The sequence below is a fragment of the Bufo bufo genome, chromosome 2, assembly GCF_905171765.1.
Source record: "Bufo bufo chromosome 2, aBufBuf1.1, whole genome shotgun sequence".
NCBI lineage: Eukaryota > Metazoa > Chordata > Amphibia > Anura > Bufonidae > Bufo > Bufo bufo.
The window spans coordinates 257,659,433-257,678,749 of NC_053390.1; the positions used below are offsets into that span (position 1 = coordinate 257,659,433).

At 46.3% G+C, this 19,317-nt stretch overlaps 1 protein-coding gene and 1 long non-coding RNA gene across 2 annotated transcripts in view; both read left to right on the forward strand.

Annotated features, from left to right (window-relative positions):
* Positions 1-848: 848 nt before the first annotated feature.
* SPPL3 (signal peptide peptidase like 3) overlaps positions 849-19,317 on the forward strand; it is a 103,818-nt gene continuing 85,349 nt past the window's right edge. Inside the window, exon 1 of the mRNA XM_040416492.1 lies at positions 849-1,116. Coding sequence (XP_040272426.1) covers positions 1,094-1,116 — 23 coding nt within the window. The 5' untranslated portion in view covers positions 849-1,093. The remainder of the gene's footprint in view (positions 1,117-19,317) is intronic.
* On the forward strand, positions 1,316-10,328 carry LOC120988782. Its single transcript, XR_005776179.1, has 3 exons — positions 1,316-1,326; positions 4,844-4,846; positions 10,176-10,328. It is a non-coding gene; the product is annotated as an uncharacterized LOC120988782 (long non-coding RNA).

Here is a 19,317-nt window from a genome sequence, read left to right on the forward strand (position 1 = left end):
TTTGCAAAGGGGGTCATTTATGAAGCTGAAATACGACTATTATATTAGGCGTATTTCAGGAGCAGATTGCGGCCCACCGGTTATTTGCGCTACAATCTGTGACTTTTCCCCGTTCACGCCAGGTCTAAAAAAAGTGGGAGTGGCATGGGCGGACCGGCAGGCCCATCTCTTTTCCCATTTTCTGCGCCTGTTTTCGGTGTAGAAAAAGTTCTAAATGTAAGACAGCTCGAAAGCCGTTACATATCTGTCTTGAAACCACCTTTCACTGTTTTCGATGGGAGGCTGCGCTGCAGTTCATGCGGCTGAGGATTCTTCCTATGCGGTTCCCGTTGGAAAGGCGCAACGGGAGCCTGTTCACGGCTTAGTTCCATTCAAAAAGAAAATCACGGCAGAAATCCAAGCGGTTTCTGTCCTGGAATACACAAGTGGACACGATCAAAATCCACGGTGTGAACATACTCTGCCGTGAATTCTACTTTTCGGAGGGCTCGCTAATATTTAACTATGTGAATGGGGCCACAGCGTGATGTTTAAAATTGCGCCAAATTTATCAAAGACTGTGCAATTTCATATTGTAATTTAGGCTTTCAACAGAACTAGCAATAAAAAACACTCTTAGTTAGGTTGTGCGTGAAATGAACCCTATGGAAGCAAACAAGCACGGGGATTCGTGGTTCCATTCTCATCCCTCTGGCTCTCATGTAGCTCCGCACAAGCCCCTGCTCTGTGGGGTCACCCGGCCGGTAACACCCGGTGCGCACATACAGGCGTGACGTCATAGGGATATAGTAAATAACTACGCCCACAAAGAACACGTGACTGAACCTGCTCACCGCGCTTGCGCGTACCCTGCAGAGTGTATTGTGCACGCGCTTTGTGCTCGCAACAACTCTCGAGCGCGCAGCCGCAGCCTCTCCGCCAGTGTTAGTCCGGTGCCCGCTGCATGTGTCTTCTCGTCTGCCATGGGCCTGCCCCGCTGGGATAAACGTCCCCTTGACAACTGAGCTCCGGCCGACATGTTGGGTGCACAACCGCAGAGCCGTCGCTGACAAACACTGGGCCGGAGCCCCGACCCCCCTGAGGAGACGCCGCCATGGCCGAGCAGAGCTATTCGTGGTGAGAGAGGCCGGTGTGGTGGGGGATGTGACTTTGTTCTGCTGTGGGCGGATCGGCTTCGGCTGAAGGTGTTTTTGTCTTGTGCAGGGGCTGTGTACCGGGCAGGTTCATGGTGGGAGTGCACAGAGGTCGTTGTGGGCCCCGGTGGTGGTCGCGGCGGGCGGATGGCGCATTGTGCTATTGATCGTACCTGCTGTCTTTGTGTGCGATGTGTACAATGAGGGCTGCTCTATGTGTAAACACAGCGCGGGGTGCCAGGAAAGGCAGGGGGATGTGTGGCACACATGGCTGTGTCCCAGGGGAGTCCTGGTGGGTGTCAGGGATTGGGCCTCCTCTGCGACCAAATAGTTGTCAGTGTGTACAATGCACACAATTGTCTGTCTGGTCCCCTTGCTAATTTTCTTGTAAGAAAAAAACATGTTTTAAAATTACAAACTTTGTGATGGAGGTTTGGGGTGCAGGCCTCTTTCTCACACTGCATATCACATACGTGTTCTCCATTGGGGGAGATTTATCAACACTGGTGTAAAGTAGAACTGCCTTAGTTGCCTACAGCAACCGCTCAAATTCCATATTATTTTTTTAGAGTCCCTTTGCAAAATGAAAGGTGGAATCTGGTTGCTATGGACAACTAAGGCTACTTTCACACTGGCGTCTTGGTTTCCGTTTGTGAGATCCGTTCAGGGCTCTCCCAAGCGGTCCAAAACGGATCAGATTTGCCCTAATGCATTCTGAATGGAAAAGGATCCGCTCAGAATGCATCAGTTTGCCTCCGATCAGTCTCCACTCTGCTCTGGAGGCAGAAACCATAACGTTGCTTGCAGCGTTTTGGTGTCCGTTTGACGAAACTGAGCCAAATGGATCCGTCCTGGCACACACTGTAAGTCAATAGGGACGGATCTGTTTTCACTGGCACAATAGAAACTGGATCCGTCCTCCATTGACTTTCAATGGTGTTGAAGACGGATCCGTTTTGGCTTTGTTAAAGATAATACAGACGGATCCGTTCTGAACGGATGCAGACTGTTGTATTATCTGAACGGATCCGTCTGTGCAGATCCATGACGGATGCGCACCAAACGAGTGTGTGAAAGTAGCCTAAGCCAGTTTTCCTGCACATCAGCGGTTTTTCGTGGACCGTGGTGATGCCACAGAAGCGTGCCCTATTTGTGCCCGTGATGAGGGGTCCTTCACTTAGATTATAGTCCATGACCGTTGGTGGGAGATGCTCTGGAAATACATTTTCTGCCTGACGGTGTCCTTAGAATACAGATGACACACGGACCAAATGCTAATCCTTCACAAATGAACCACTGACCATCTTGTCACGGAGCGTACGTCCTTCTGGACACGTGACTTAGCCCCAAGGAGGATACCGGAGCAAGTGGCACAGCGTGGCTTTTACTTTCTGTTTTTGAGAGCCAATAGGCAAGGCCTTATCAATGGGATTGCATTCAATGTCGTTCATTCAGAGCTTTGTATTTATTGATCACCCCCTTTTTAACCCCTTCAGTACCGAGCCACTTTTCACCTTAAAGGGAGTCTCCAGGAATAAAATAAAAAATTGAAAATACTTAAATATTATTTTATAATAAATATATTCACAAATACCTTTCATTACTTAGAATGGCTTGTTTTGTCTAGGAGAAATAAAATGGCCGCCGTCCTATCAGTACACACAAAACCTGTCCTAATCACACAGGAGGACAAGTTACTTCACCACAAGTGATGCATTGGCTGTAAGTGTATACGGAGTGTAATACACTTACAGCCTGCTCCCTGGATCTTACAGGGATGGCAGCCACTATGCCTAAGGAAGGACCAGTAAGGATACCGCACATGCCGCGGTCAAAGTTATTGGTGACTGCCGGACCCCTGGTGAGATCATTAAATAAAAAAATATATATTGGACTGCCGGACCCCTGCAGCTGATCGCGCGGGCACAGCTCCTGAGCCCACCTGATCAGCGTGACGTAGCTGTACGGCACTGGTATCCTACGGGTTAACCACTACCTAATAAATATATATATCTCTCTCTGTACGAGTGTATTATTGTACAGCGACACGAAGCTCACTGCGTCATAGCAACTAATGACGCCATGCACTCAGCAGGACGGCAGACCGGGTTTTCACGGACCGTGGTCCGTGAAAATCCACGTATCTGTGAATGAAGCCTAAGGCATTATGGCCTTACAGTTGCTGTACTACATTGCAACTTTTGTAAGGCTGAGTTCACACTTCAGTTATTTCCATCAGTTAGGGTCCATTTTCACGATCATAGACGTCCATGCCCATATTGCTGACTGCAAGCGGCGGTTCCACAATATACGGGCACCAGCCATGTGAATCCGGTATCACGGATTCAGACCCATTTACTTGTACTGGTCCGCAATCCTCCAGATGCAGTGTGGAGTGGAGGCACGGATTGGAAGCGCGTCCATGCCTCGGCACCTCAGAAGATAGGACATATCCTATCATCATTTTCTGTATATTGTGGACCCATTCAAGTGAATGGGACTGCGCCGCAATACAGGATTCACACGGCCGGTGCCGTGCATTGCAGACCACAATTAGCCTACACAGAGATCAGGTCTAATATAAAGATTTCCTCCTGTTCTGACTCTTTGACCCGCACCTGGTTTTGGCTCACAATCTCTGATGGAAACAACTAAGTGTGAATTTGGCCTAAATCTGCAGCCAGTGCATTATGGTGTAGTCGGGCAGTGTTGCTGTATACCCACGTCGGCACATGGTCTTGGAAACATGTCTTATGGTGCACCGTACTGCTTGGCGCTAGGACAATTCTGTTACCCATTTTTATAAGGGTACTTTCACACTTGCGTTGTTGGACTCCGGCAATCTGTATGCAAACAGATACCATTTGTAGATGGATCTGGATGTGGATCCTTCTCACAAATGCGTTGCAATACCGGATCCGTCTCTCCAGTTGTCATTCGGTAACCGCATCCTGCGGTATTTTCTCTGTCCAAAAAACTGTACAATGACTGAACTGAAAACATCCTGATGTATACTGAACGGATTGCTCTCCATTCAGAATGCATTAGGATAAAACTGATCATTTATATTTATTTTTTTCCCCGGTATTGAGCCCCTAGGATGGAACTCAATACCGGAAAAGTTTAACGCAAGTGTGAAAGTACCCTAAGGGGCAATTTTTGTAGGGAGCCTTTCAATAAGGACTTTCTAAGAAAAAAACATGAAGCTTTGCGCCAGCAGTAGATTTGTTTGTTCATTGGCTTTGTGACTGGGATTTGCTGTGGTTTGTATTGTATATTTTGTAAAACTTTTATTGTGCCCCTTAAACAGGTGTCCTCACAGTGTGGCCCCAGGCCAAGCAAGGTTGTTGTTTAGGGACTTAAGCTGGACTTACACGGGCTGACTGAGCGGCCGAATGCTTCCTTCCCGACAGTCGGCTGCTCACTCGGTGAAGGAGACTGCACATTTACATGCAGCGATCTCCTTCACAGTATGATGGTGAGGGATCACTATAGGTATCCCTCGTCCCCATACGGAATCATGGTTTCTGGGTAGCAGATCACTGTTTAGACGACACGATCTTCTGCCCAGAAGCCTTGATCTGTGGTGCCAGCATTCATGAGGTGAACGCATTGCACCCGCACTGAATCCGGACCTATTCACTTCAATGGCGCTGTGCACATGAGCGGTGATTTTCACGCATCACTTGTGCGTTGCGTTAAAATCTCAGTATGTTCTATAGTCAGCTTTTTTCATGCAACACAGGCCCCATAGAAATGAAATGGGCTGCGTGAAAATCTCATTGCATCCGCAAGCTAGTGCGCATGCGGTGCGATTTTCACGCATGGTTGCTAGGAGATGATGGGGATGAGCAACCCTGGACCCCATTAAAGTCAATTCACTGTATTATTTTTCTTTATAACATGGTTATAAGGGAAAATAATAGCATTCTTAATACAGAATGCTTTGTAAAATGTCGATTCAGGGGTTGAAAAAAATAAAAATTAACTCACCTCATCCTGTTGTTCACGCAGCCGACATCGTCTTCTCTCTTTTTCTTAGAGGACCTGCAAAAGGACCTTTGACGTATTCATGCTCACCACGTGTGAGCTTAGTGATGTCAGCGCTGGTCCTTCTGAATGAAGATATAAGGATTACATCTTCATTCAGAAGGACCTGCGCTGACGTCAATACGCTCACACGTGGTGAGCACGATTACGTCATCAAAGGTCCTTTTGCAGGTCCTGAAAGAAGACTATGTCGGCTGCGCGAACAAGTGGATGAGGTGAGTTAATATTTTATTTTATTTTTTAACTCCTCAATCGACATTTTAGTAAGCATTCTGTATTCAGAATGCTATTATTTTCCCTTATAACCATGTTATAAGGGAAAATAATAAAATCTACAGAACATTTAACCCAAAGCCGAACTTCAGTGAAGAAGTCCGGGTTCGGGTCTGGGTACCACATTCCGTTTTTATCACGCACATGCAGTGCTCCAGACTAAAAAAACTACCTAGTAGCCATTGGCTCCTGAACTGAAAAATTTAGGAGCCAAATCCAATTTTTAGTCGCCAAATCTAAAGTGAATCAAAATTTTGGTATCGTGACAACGCTACGCCGATCAGATCGGCGTAGGGTTGTCTCGATACCAAAATTTTGATTAGCTTTCGTCACCATAAATACAGCGCAAAAAATAAATAAAAAAACACCAAAAAAGCCACGTGCATTTTGCATTTTATGAAACGTTCGGCCCATAATAGAACAGTCCTATCCTATTTTTTGGGGTGACTAAAAAATGGCGAATGCTCACTGCATAGGAGATATTTTTTAATAATTTAATAGTTTGGACTTTTCGGACGCAGCGCTATGTAATTATGTTTATTTATTTATTGTTTATATATTTTATATGTAAAATTGGGAAAGGGGGATTTAAACCTAATATTTTAGGGTACTTCCACACTAGCGTTTTTCCTTTCCGGCATAGAGTTCCATCCTAGGGGCTCTATACCAGAAAAGAACTGATCAGGCATATCCCCATGCATTCTGAATGGAGAGCAATCCGTTCAGGATGCATCAGGATGTCTTCAGTTCAGTCATTTTGACTGATGAGGCAAAAGATAAAACCACAGCATGCTACGGTTTTATCTCTGGCGAAAAAAAATGAAGATTTGCCTGAATGCCGGATCCGGCATTTTTCCCCATAGGAATGTATTAGTGCCGGATCCGGCATTCAAAATACCGGAATGCACCCAAACTGAATCCGGACCCATTCACTTCTATGGGGCTGTGCACATGAGCGGTGATTTTTACGCATCACTTGTGTGTTGCGTGAAAATCGCAGCATGCTCTATATTGTGCATTTTTCACGCAACGCAGGCCCCATAGAAGTTAAATGGGGCTGCGTGAAAATCGCAAGCATCCGCAAGCAAGTGCCGATGCGGTGCGATTTTCACGCACGGTTGCTAGGATGAAAGTCTATTCACTGTATTATTTTCCCTTATAACATGGTTATAAGGAAAAATAATAACATTCTTTAATACAGAATGCTTAGTAGAAGGTTAATATAATAAACATTGGTGGCGCAGTGCGCCCCCCCAACACCCCAGTATAATAAACATTGGTGGCTCAGTGTGCCCCCCCCAGTATAATAAACATTGGTGGCTCAGTGTGCCCCCCCCCCCAAGTATAATAAACATTGGTGGCACAGTGTGCCCCCCCCCAGTATAATAAACATTGGTGGCTCAGTGTGCCCCCCCCAACACCCCAGTATAATAAACATTGGTGGCATAGTGCGCCCCCCCCCCCCCCCCCAGTATAATAAAAGATTTGCCTGAATGCCGGATCCGGCATTTTTCCCAATAGGAATGTATTAGTGCCGGATCCGGCATTCAAAATACACAGTGCGCCCCCCCCAGTATAATTAACATTGGTGGCGCAGTGGGCAGTGCCAATGAGGGTTAAAAAATAAACAAATAATTAACTCACCTCCTCCAATTGATCGCGTAGCAGCCGGTCTCCTGTTCTTTCTTCAGGACCTGTCAAAGGACCTGTGGTGACATCACTGTGCTCATCACATGATCCATCACCATGGTAATGCACCATGTGATGAGCTCAGTGACGTCACCACAGGTCCTGAAGAAAGAACAGGAGACCGGCAGCTACGCGATCAATTGGAGGAGGTGAGTTCATATTTTTTTTATTTTTTAACCCTCATTGGCACTTCCCACTGCGCCACCAATGTTTATTATACTGGGGGGGCGCACTGTGCCACCAATGAAGATAACTGAGCTGTTAATACAAATACAGGAGGCGGGTGCCGGAATCAAATAGCCGGCACCAGACCTCTATGGCGGGGAGCTGCGATCAGCGGCAGTTAACTCTTCAGGTACCGCTCCCTGTCATAGAGGTCGGGTGTCTGCTATTTGATTCCGGCACCTGCCTCCTGTATTTGTATTAACAGGTCAGTTATCTTCATTGGCGGCGCAGTGGCCACAGCCCCTCCCCTCCTCCTCCTGTCTCTCTTCTTATTGGCGGCGGCAGCACAGGGGGGAGGGAGAGACTCCTCCACTGCGCTGCTGAGAAGAACATCGGCGGCAGAGAACTATCATCTCCTGTGCCCGCCGCTGTATTTAGCAGAGCTGCCGCGGCGGGTCTAGTCGCAAATGGCGACAAGACTAAAGTCTTGTCGCCATTTGTGAATTCTAAGTCGCATTGGTGACCATTCCATCTGGAGCCCTGACATGCAAAACGCATTGCACCTGCACGATAAAAGCTGAACAACGCAATCGCAGTAAAAACTGACTGAAATTATGTGCGCACTCGCGCGGGTTTCCCCGCAATGCACACGCGACTCATCCGGAGCAAATCCGCGACGCCCGTGTGAAAGAGGCCTTAGGCTGTGTAGATGCATCTTAAAGTTAAACATTAACATTAGATTTGTAAATAGTGGGGCACTCTCTATAGTATTGAGAACAGTAGGGTTTATTAATAAAATGTATATAAAAATTGATATATATCCAATTAATCTATAGTACAATTAATGGTGTACCACTGATTAAGGGGTCATTCTTCTAAACCCCGAAACGCGTATGTTATCATCCCCCTGCATTGGAACACATACACACGAATATCTACCTGAGGAGGAGTGGAAGTTGCCGCTTTACAACATCTATTCGCGCGAACAACGCTTGCTGCATGGAGAAAACAACTATCCATTGCGGGTCCACGTGCACTACTATCGTTGGCACGATATTACCTGGCAAGAAACAGCCCTCGAGACCGGAGCGCCCAATTATACAAGAGGCACACCGCGTCGAGGGCAAGAAAATCCACTGAAGTCCTCCCGGTAAGATCGCGCTAGTTTTATGTGGAATATTTAAAGAGAGTACGCGATCGCATTATCCAAATGATTCAGCGGGACGCCGCTGTCTCAGACAAGTGAGCGGGACGGCGCTCTGAATACTGTCAGCGCTTGATTGCGCTATAGACCGGAGATTACCTGGTACATTGACTTGGATTTTTAGAGGACATCTGACTGTATTTTAATCACATTGATATATCTCTTAACATTGTGGACGATTTAATATTACTGTGGGTCTGGATGACGAGTATCCCATCCAAGTTACTAGGAATTATTGGAGGTCATTTATTGATGGACAATTGACGGAGACTCTTTTTAGGAACACTGCGTTATGAGATCTGTTGTACGTCTAATTATCCTGCATATTATTGCTTTTTCAGATTTTGCTACAATTAATTGTACTATAGATTAATTGGATATTTATCAATTTTTAGATACATTTTATTAATAAACCCTACTGTTCTCAATACTATAGAGAGTGCCCCACTATTATTTACTTATTTTGATTTCTGTCAGATTGGGTGCACCTCAAATTGATTACTTGTCACCCTTGTGCGAAATATCTCTAGTTTCAACATTAGATTTGTATCTGCCAAATTCATTGATTTTGGCAGGACTGGTTGAGCGTTCTAATGTATAGGAGGGACCTCATGATTCTGCTCTCAGCAGATGTCAGGAAGGTAAAGATTGGGCTTTTAGACTTCAACATGCCCAATCCTTTTGTTCTCGGGAAGGTAAGCCGTGGCCAGTGGTGGCAGCTTACTCCCCACATGCATGCTCAGGTGGACCAAGGGGTAAACAATGGGGCACATTTACTGATGGCGGTGTGCCAAGAAACACATACTAGTGGGGATAAGTAGTGTCATATGCAGGTTGTCGTGCATAGAAATGCACAACTGCAACGATGATAACCTGTGGCCAAACAGAAAAAAAAAATCTCAACTTGCCCATTTGCAGCCTAGAAGTGGCCGGGCGTGAGGGATTGTAGACAGTTAATTTTTTATATATTTTTTTTTAGCTTTGCCATAAGTTACCACTATTGGGGTTGTCAGCCCCATGTATACTAGTATGATGCAGCACGTGATTATTGTTTGCTTTTAATTGGCTCCAGTGACTTCTAATTATGCTTTCACAGTTGGTTGAATAACTAGCTGGGTAGCATTGCAAATTAGGGTTCGTGGCCAACCTTGATTATTTATAATTATAGTGCAAATATAAGAAAAATAGGCGGCACTCACCAATTTGGTCTAAAATCGTCTTCACCTTTATTTAGTCAACTTGCAGTAAAAACAGAAGGTTATGGGGCGGACAGCAATCTCACACACATTATGTTCCTCTGGCCACTGACATAATGGCGTGAATGTGTCTACCTTTTTATATACGTCACCATATGGGTGCACCGTGCAAGCTCACAGTGTTAAAGGGAACCTGTCATGAACTTAGTGCTGCCCATAATAACGGCAGAATAAAGTAGAGACCGGTGAGATGATTTCAGAGGTCTGTCATTTATAAGTTATAAGTAAGTGGTTGCCGAGAACCAACATCACAATCATTGCAGGTTAGGCCTGGAAAAGAGTCCCGGCCACCTGAGAAGAGTCCTGGTTATTCCTAATCTCCTGCCCACCTGATGATTGTCTTCTACCGAGTTTTCTCCCTTTCTCTCTAGGAGAGAACTGCCAATCATCAGGAGATATAACCAGGACTCTTCTCAGGTGGATGTGACTCTTTTCAGGGCCTGGTCTCCAGTGATTGTGATGCTGGTTCTCAGCAACCACTTACTATTAGCTCATGACTGACACACCGCTGACACCAGCATTTCTGTCACTATTTTATGCTGCCCTCAGTGAGGTCAGCATAAAGTTAATGACAGGTTCCCTTAACCCTATATGGTGATGATACAAATACAAGTAGCAAACACTGTTGGTTAATTATATATTAGCGCATATCAATCATAAAAACACACTAATATCGTTCTTATTGTTAAGGCCCAGCGTCCCCATTGCTCCTGAACGTATTATCCACCTGGCTTCATTCCTCAAAAGCCTACAGTGTCGATCTCCTCCTTGCGGGAGGGTGGGGAACTGTTTCTGTCCCCGCAAATCTTAGACATCTCTGGTTGCCTCCATGTACTTCATACTAGGGTTGTTGCGGGTATCGAAATTTCGATACCCAATCGATACTTTTGTCCCGGTATCGATACGATACCGGGATTTCCGTTTTTTCGATACTGGGCTGCGCTTCTGCGCAGTCTAGTATCTCTGAACATGGGCGCGCTGCTATCGGCGCGCTCATGTTCTCTCTCAGCAGCACGGGGAGAAGGAAGCTGTCCTCCCTCCCCCTGTGCTGCTGCCGCTGCCACCAATGAGAAGAGAGGGGCGGAGGAGGGGCGGCAATGAGAAGAGAGGGGCGGAGGAGGGGCGGCAATGAGAAGAGAGGGGGTGGAGGAGGGGCGGCAATGAGAAGAGAGGGGCGGAGGAGGGGCGGGCGCACTGCGCCACCAATGATAGGATTACTATCGGAGCGATGGGAGGAGACATCAGCTTCACTAGTGGGCGTTCCTTCTTCCTGCGCTGCGATTGGACAGCGCTACAGCCAGGGAGAAGGAACGCCCACTAGTGAAGCTGATGTCTCCTCCCATCGCTCCGATAGTAATCAGCAGCATGTGGAGCAGGAGAGGAGACAGTAATGGGGCACTGCAGGCGAACGGAGCGGCGCCCAGGACTAAATGGTGAGTGCTGAGACATCGCTGGGCGCCGCTCTGTGTGGCCTAATAGTGAAAGTCTGGACTCATATACAGTAGTCTTTAACACATACAGGAGGCGGGTGCCGGCAGCAGAATCGCATTGCCGGCACCCTGCCCCTGACAGGGAGCTGCGATCAGCGGCAGTTAACTGCCGCTGATCTGCTAGTACCCGCCTCCTGTATAAAGGGGTAAAATCATTGGTGGTGCAGTGTGCCCCCCCCCTCAATCCCCCCATCCCATTAAAATCATTGGTGGCACAGTGCGCCGGCCCCTCTCAGCCCTCCAGTATTAAAATCATTGGTGGCAGTGGCCACAGGGACCTCTCCACTCCCCCTCATTGGTGGTGCAGTGGCAGCTTCTGATCGGAGCCCCAGCTGTGTAAGCCTGGGGCTCCGATCGGTTACCATGGCAGCCAGGAAGCCCTGGTTGCCATGGTAACATCCCTGATGCTGTGTGCACAAAGCACAGAGCAGCAGGGACAGTGTGGAGTCCTATTCACCCTGATAGAGATCTATCAGGGTGAATAGGAAAGGGATGAAAGATCCCAGGTTCTAGCCCCTAAGGGGGGAAATAGTTATTAAATAAAAAGTGAAAAAAAAAAAAACACTAAAATATGAAGTATAAATCACCCCCCTTTTCCCAATTTCACATATAAAATATATAAATAAACATATTACATCGCCACGTCAGAAAAGTCCAAACTATTAAAATATAAAAAAAAAATCTAGGTGGTGAATGCCGGAACAGAAAAAATAAAATAAAAACTGCGCGATTCGCCATTTTTAAAAATGAGGAATGCACGTGGCTTTTTTTGTTTATTTTTTTCGCGTGGTATCGAATGGTATCGAGTATCGCAATACTTTTTCATGGTATCGAAACCGAATCAAAAATTTGGTATCGCAACAACTCTACTTCATACACAAGACGGGGGCATCCCTTTCCTGAACTGATAGTTAACATGTTCCCTGAATCTTATTGTCTTGCCACATTGACATATTACCAAATACACTACATAAGTGCTCTTATAAGTGATGAGATTTGTTACTTTGTGATGAATATTTCCAAATTGCAAGGTTTTCCACTGGGGGTTGTAATTACAAAAAGCACAATTGCCACATTTATAATTTCCTACTGGGCGCATTTCTCTCAACCAAGTGGTAGGTTTTTCTTCTACGAGGGTCCATTCACACGTCCGTAAGTGTTTTGCGGATCCGCAAAAAACAGACACCGACAATGTGCATTCCGCAATTTGCGGACCGCACATCGCCTGCGCTATAATAGAAAATGCCTAATCTTGTCCGCAATACTTTTTTGCGGAAACGGAAGCGGGGATGCGGATCCCCAAATGCGGGTACGGACAGCACATTCTGGCCCCATTGAAAATTAATGGGTCTGCACCCGTTCCCCAAAATTGCGGAACGGATGCGGACCCATTTTGCATACGTGTGAATGGACCCTAAACCGGCTCCTCACTAATCGATCCCTAATCATGTGACTTCTCCTAAAAGCTATGATCAGTCTAGTCTTGGTGTATTCTATTAGGCTGTCATCTTTTTTCAAAATGTCCCAATTCCTGAATATAGCCTTTTTAATGGTATCTGCCATTGGGCTATATTTGAAAGAGAAGGCAAATCTCTTGTTATCTTTCTCTTCCTTTCCCATTTTTCTTTTTAGAAGGTCCTGTTGGGTAACACTAGCTACCTTATCCATAGCCTTATCCAACATATCATTGGGGTAACCTCTCTCTGAGGCGTCTTTTCAACTCAATGGCTTGTGACTTAAAACCCTCTTCTGTTATTAATCCTTCTTAGGCTACATGCACACGACCGTATGTGTTTTGCATGCAGTACTTTTAGTCCGGCTGCCTCTCAGCGTGCGCTGCCGCTGGAACTCCGCCCCCGCCCCCATTATAGTCAATGGGGACGGAGCGGCAGTCCGGGGGCACACGTGAACTAGCGGCAGGACTGATCCGACAGGCTGTTCACCCGCCGGAACAGCCTGCCGGAGTTCCTTGCCGCTAGTGTGAAAGTACCCTAATGTAAAAAATGTAAATCAGACATATATAGGACATGACAATCTCTTTATAACAAAGCTAGAACCAGCCCTGTACCTCACATTGATCCAGAGATCTCCTCATTCATTGCTCTCCTAGATTTATATCAAGCTGACAGCTCAAGGGGCGTGTCTTATGCTGCAGCTCAGGGGGCGTGTCTCAGATCTCCCTATCACAGCTCAGGGGGAGTGTCTTTTATGCTGCAGCTCAGGGGTTAGTGCAGCGGTTCTCAACCTAGGGGTCGCGACCCCTTTGGGGGTTGATCGGCCCTTTCCGGGGGGTCGCCTGAGGCTTCCTATTGTGGGTCGCCCGCACAACGGCAGCGGCCCCTTATCCTCGCGCACAGGAAGTGATGTCCTATCACTGCCTGTGCTGGAAGGAGCCTGACGTCTGGACAGGTAGGTCGGGCCGCCTGTCTGCTGAGGTCCGAGTTTTTTCGTTAATGACACCGCCGCTGAGCACCACTGCCACCAATGATTTAATTGAGCCTGGCTAATTTTATTTTAATTATTTGGCTGAGCAAGGCTTAATTTATTTGGGGGACCCTGAGCACCATTGATTTATTTATTTGGGGGGGGGGGGGACCTGAAGCACCGCTGATTTATTTATTTGGGGGAAACCTGATGCACCACTGATTTATTTATTTGGGGGTACCCTGAGCACCGCTGATTTATTTATTTGGGGGTACCCTGAGCACCGCTAGGGGGTATTTGTTGTTTATTATTTATTTTAAAGTTATTTATTTGGTTTACAAATATTTTGTATTTATGCTAAAGTTCTGTGGTTATTAGGGATCGACCGATTATCGGTTTGGCCGATATTATCGGCCGATATTGAGGATTTTGAACGTTATCGGCATCTATTTTGTCGATATACCGATAACGTATTGGGAACACAGAACGCGCTGCTCTCAGCACTCTCTGTGTTCCCTCCGCAGCACAGGGGAGAAGGAAGCAGTGTCTCCTCCCCCTGTGATGCTGCTGCCGCTGCCTCCAATGACAGGACGGAAGACAAGAGGAGGGGAGGGGCTGTGGCCGCTGCGCCACCAATGAAGATGAGTCTTTCATTAATTCAAATACAGGAGGCGGGAGCTGGCTGCAGAATCACATAGCCGGCTCCCGACCTCTATGAACGGCAGCTGCGGTCCGCGGTAGTTAACCTCTTAGGTGCCGCGGATCGCAGCTGCCGCGGATCGCAGCTACCGCTCATAGAGGTCGGGAGCCGGCTATGTGATTCTGCAGCCAGCTCCCGCCTCCTGTATGTGAAAGAGAGGTATCTTCATTGGTGGCGCAGTGCGCCCCCCCCCCCCCCTCAAGCAGTGCGCCCCCCACCCCAATAGTAAAAACATTGGTGGCGCAGTGCGCCCCCCCCCCTCAAGCCCCCTAGTATTAGTCATTGGTGGCGCAGTGCGCCCCCCACCCCCATCCCAATAGTAAAAACATTGGTGGCGCAGTGCGCCCCCCCCCCCCCCAGTTCTAATCATTGGTGGCAGTGGCCACAGGATCCCCTCTTCCCTGCTCCTCCGATCGGAGCCCCAGCAGTTTAAGCCTGGGGCTCCGATCGGTTACCATGGCAGCCAGGACGCTATTGAAGCCCTGGCTGCCATAGTCAGCTCCATGCTGCTGTGTGCACAGAGCACAGGGCAGCAGGGAGAGTGCGAGATCCTATTCACTCTGATAGAGATCTATCAGGGTGAATGGGACAAGGGTTCTAGTCCCTAAGGGGGCTAAAAGTTAGTAAAAAAAAAAAAAAAACACAAAAATATTAAGTATAAATGAAAAAGATTTACAAAAAAAATAAAATAATACACGTTAACAATAAACATTAATTTTCAGCAGATTTGTGTAGGAAATTTTTTTTTTTCCCTCAAAAATAAAAATACCCAGAATATCGGTATAAACTATCGGCTATCGGCCTGAAAGTTGACAAATTATCGGTATCGGCTCTAAAAAATCAATATCGGTCGATCCCTAGTGGTTATGACTGAATACTTGTCTATTTGAATTAACATTTGGTGTATTGGTGTCTGTGCATGTTTTTGGTGGGTCATCATAACAGTAGCAAAATTAGTTATGAAGTAGCAAGGAAAAAAATGTAATGGTTGGGGGTCACCACAACATGAGGAACTGTATTAAGGGGTCACGGCTTCAGAAAGGTTGAGAACCACTGGGTTAGTGGAAGGATGAAACTGAGCATGTGCGGCTTTCTCAGTTAGCAGGACAAGGAAAAAATAAAAAACAGCAGGTGGCGCTATACAGATACATTTTATTGAATAACTCAATGGCTATGCTAAATTTTTAACTACATGCAATTACAAAAGTATTCAGATGCTGGTTTGAAAACTAGAATATTTTTTGTGGGACAACCCCTTTTTAAATTCCCTTTTTCAGCTAATCTCTGGAAGAGAGTTTCAGCAATACCTAAAGGGGTTGTCCTATGAAAAATATTCTACAGTTTTCAAACCAGCACCTGGATCTGAATACTTTTGTAATTGCATGTAATTAAAAAATGTATTATAGCCACTGAGGGACATTTGTCAAGACTGTTGTACCCATCCACCAGTCTTGACAAATGGCGTGAGATGCGCCTAATTTATTAAGAAGCAGATGCTGCTCCTCAGGCTGGCATAGACTTCAACTATAACTTCCGCCACTTTCTGGCGAAAGGTGTAGTAAATGCGGTGGGTGACAAGAAGTTCCCCTTTCTGCTAAGCCCCACCCATTTTCCTTGCCACTTCAGACTAGTGGTGAGAAGCCTAAAAAGCTGCAAATTATGGTGCACATACGGCGTGCGCCATAACATGTGACTATTTTTATGCAATAATAGTGGGGTAAAGGGCTTAATAAATATCCCTCACGGAGTTATTCGCTGAAATCTATCCATATAGTGCCACCTATGGTTTATCCTTTTTCTGATTTCTCTGTCCAGCTTACTTATATGGAAGCACATGCTCAATTCCATTCTGCAACTCCAGTAATCCGTGTCCCCCCAAACCACGGGCCCCTTGTATGGATTATACTTGCCTGCTCCCCGGCACCCACGTCATTCTGGGGCGGCTGTGCAGGGAACCAGGGAGCAGGTAAGTAAAATGTATGCAAGGACCCGGGCATTGAGGTGGGGGGGGGGGGGGGGGCATCTTTTAGACTTCAGATAACCCCTTTAAGTGCAGGGCTACAGGAATTTAATAGGGACTTACCCCGAGGACGAGACAGTCTGGAGACAACCTCTGTTTCTGTCCTTCAAGGTAAGGCTGTTCTAATATTGAGCACTTTACCACTATTATTTGTGATGCTTTTTAGTTACACCTTTTCCCATTAAATATTTGTAGCCAGTTTTTTAACCATTATAATTAAAAGCTATGTTTTAAGATAAATTCCTTGGCTAGAGTTTAGGATTAAAGTTTGTTCATTCTGAAATCTAGCAATGAAAGGGAGATCTCTGGATCCATGTGAAGTACAGGGCTGGTTCTAGCTTTGTTAGAAAAGGTACTAGGCCTGCACAATATATCGCCAAAGCAATCGCAATTAATCGCCATATCGCAATCGCCAATTGGCCGACCCAAAAATGCTGCATTTGTATTACCATATTTTTCGCTTTATAAGACGAAAATGGCAGTGTCTTATAAAGCGATGGTTGACTTTTTACGTGCCTGACACGGATGTATCGCCGGCCGCTATGTTGCACAGCGCGGCCGGCGATACATCAGTTACAGTGCGGGGAGGGAGGAGGGGCTGCAGGCAAGTCGTTATTTTAATGAACAAATGTTCTTCTATTTATTCTGTTTATCTGTTCTGTGCAGTGCTATTAAGAAAATGGCAAGTTTTGTATTTTGTACTTTTGCAGTAATGCAAATATGTTATTTAATTTAGTAAAAGATGTTTTATTTTGAAAAACGCTGTGCATTTCAGTTCTGGAGTTAAGCATAACTACATTTCAGCATCATCAGTAATTTCTGTGTGCTTTTGCCTAGGGATCGACCGATATTGATTTTTTTAGGGCCGATACCGATAATTTGTGAACTTTCAGGCTGATGGCCGATAATTTATACCGATATTCTGGGAATTTTCATTTTTGAGAGAAAAAAAAAATTCCTACACAAATCTGCTGAAAATTAAATGTTTATTGTTAATGTGTATTTTTATTTTTTAATCTTTTTCATTTATACTTAATATTTTTTTTTTTTTTAACTAACTTTTAGCCCCCTTAGGGACTAGAACCCTTGTCCTATTCCCCCTGATAGATCTCTATCAGTGTGAATAGGAGCTCACACTGTCCCTGCTGCTCTGTGCATAGTGCACACAGCAGCATGGAGCTTACCATGGCAGCCAGGGCTTCAATAGCGTCCTGGCTGCCATGGTAACCGATTGGAGCCCCAGGATTACACTGCTGGGGCTCCGATAGGAGGGGAGAGGGGGGATCCTGTGGCCACTGCCACCAATGATTAATACTGGGGGGGGGCTTGGGTGGGGGGGCGCACTGCGCCACCAATGTTTTTAATACTGGGATGGGGGGCGCACTGCGCCACCAATGATTAATACTGGGGGGCTTGGGGGGGGGGGGGGGCGCACTGCGCCACCAATGAAGATAAGTCGCTCAATCATTCATATACAGGAGGCGGGAGCTGGCTGCAGAATCACATAGCCGACTCCCGACCTCTATGAGCGGTAGCTGTGATCCGCGGCACCTGAGGAGTTAACTACCGTGGATCACAGCTATTGCTCATAGAGGTCAGGAGCCGGCTATGTGATTCTGCAGCCAGCTCCCGCCTCCTGTATATGAATGAATGCAAGGCTTATCTTCGTTGGTGGCGCAGCGGCCACAGCTCCTCCCCTCCTCTTATGTTCTCTCCTCTCATTGGCGGCAGCAGCACAGGGGGAGGAGACACTGCTTCCTTCTCCCCTGTGCTGCTGAGGGAACACAGAGAGCGCTGAGAGCAGCGCGTTCTGTGTTCCCCATACGTTATCGGTATATCGGCAAAATAGATGCCGATACCGATAACGGTCAAAATACTGAATATCGGCTGATAATATCGGCCAAACCGATAATCGGTCGATCCCTACTTTTGCCTTGAAAATCCAAGCAAATAGACCTCTAGCACAATTCACTTAAAATATCGCATATCGTTATCGCAATTTTTAGGGCCCTAATCGCAATTGCACAAAATTCCCATATCGTGCAGCCCTAAAAGGTACTGTCTTGTACTAGATGATATTGGAATAAAATTTTTTACATTCATGGGATAACACCTTTAACCTTCCATCTTGCCACCCATTCAGTGATCTCAGCCATGATTACGTGACCACCCAACTGGCTACGGACTCTTCTTCTGAGGTGCGGCTCTGCTGTGTATACCACAAGTCTGACAGGCTCAGCAGGAAGAGACGATTTCTATAGTAGTATAATAATAATAATAATAAAGTTTGGTGAGGCAACAATGATACGTATATGGAAGGAAGTGAGCTATCCACAACACTTGTTCAGCCATTAGTTATCTGCAGATCTCTCTGTAAGGGCAAATGCGAAGAATCTGCACTGAAACCTGCAGGCGTTCGCAGGGAAATCCGTGCGGACAATCAACATCAATTGGTGCGCATTTTACTTTCCTCATTGAAGTGAATAGACAAAATCCGGTCAGGAAAAAGAAAATTGATTTTTAAATTCCGCACCGCAGGTCAAAATTCTGATTGTGTACATGATGAGACTTTCAAATTCTCATAGAATACACTGTGCATGACCTACGGTGCGGATTTTCTGCGCAGAAAATCTACACGCAATCCTGATCGTGTGCATTTAGCCTAAACCTGCATGCCTGGCCAAGCATACATGTGTTGTGATTGGAGAGTGGAGAAAACAACTGCCAGACACCTTGTGTGCTGCTCAGCTCCCCAAGAACAGAAGAAACGGGCATATTGAAATTCAGCATTTCTGGCCCCTTCTCTTTTCCCACATCTGTCATTGGGGAAGAGTCAGGGGTCCCCTACACGTCAGGTAGTCTGCTGATCTTGAGGAATTCTGTGGGTTTGGCCAACGTAATGTGTATAGCCAG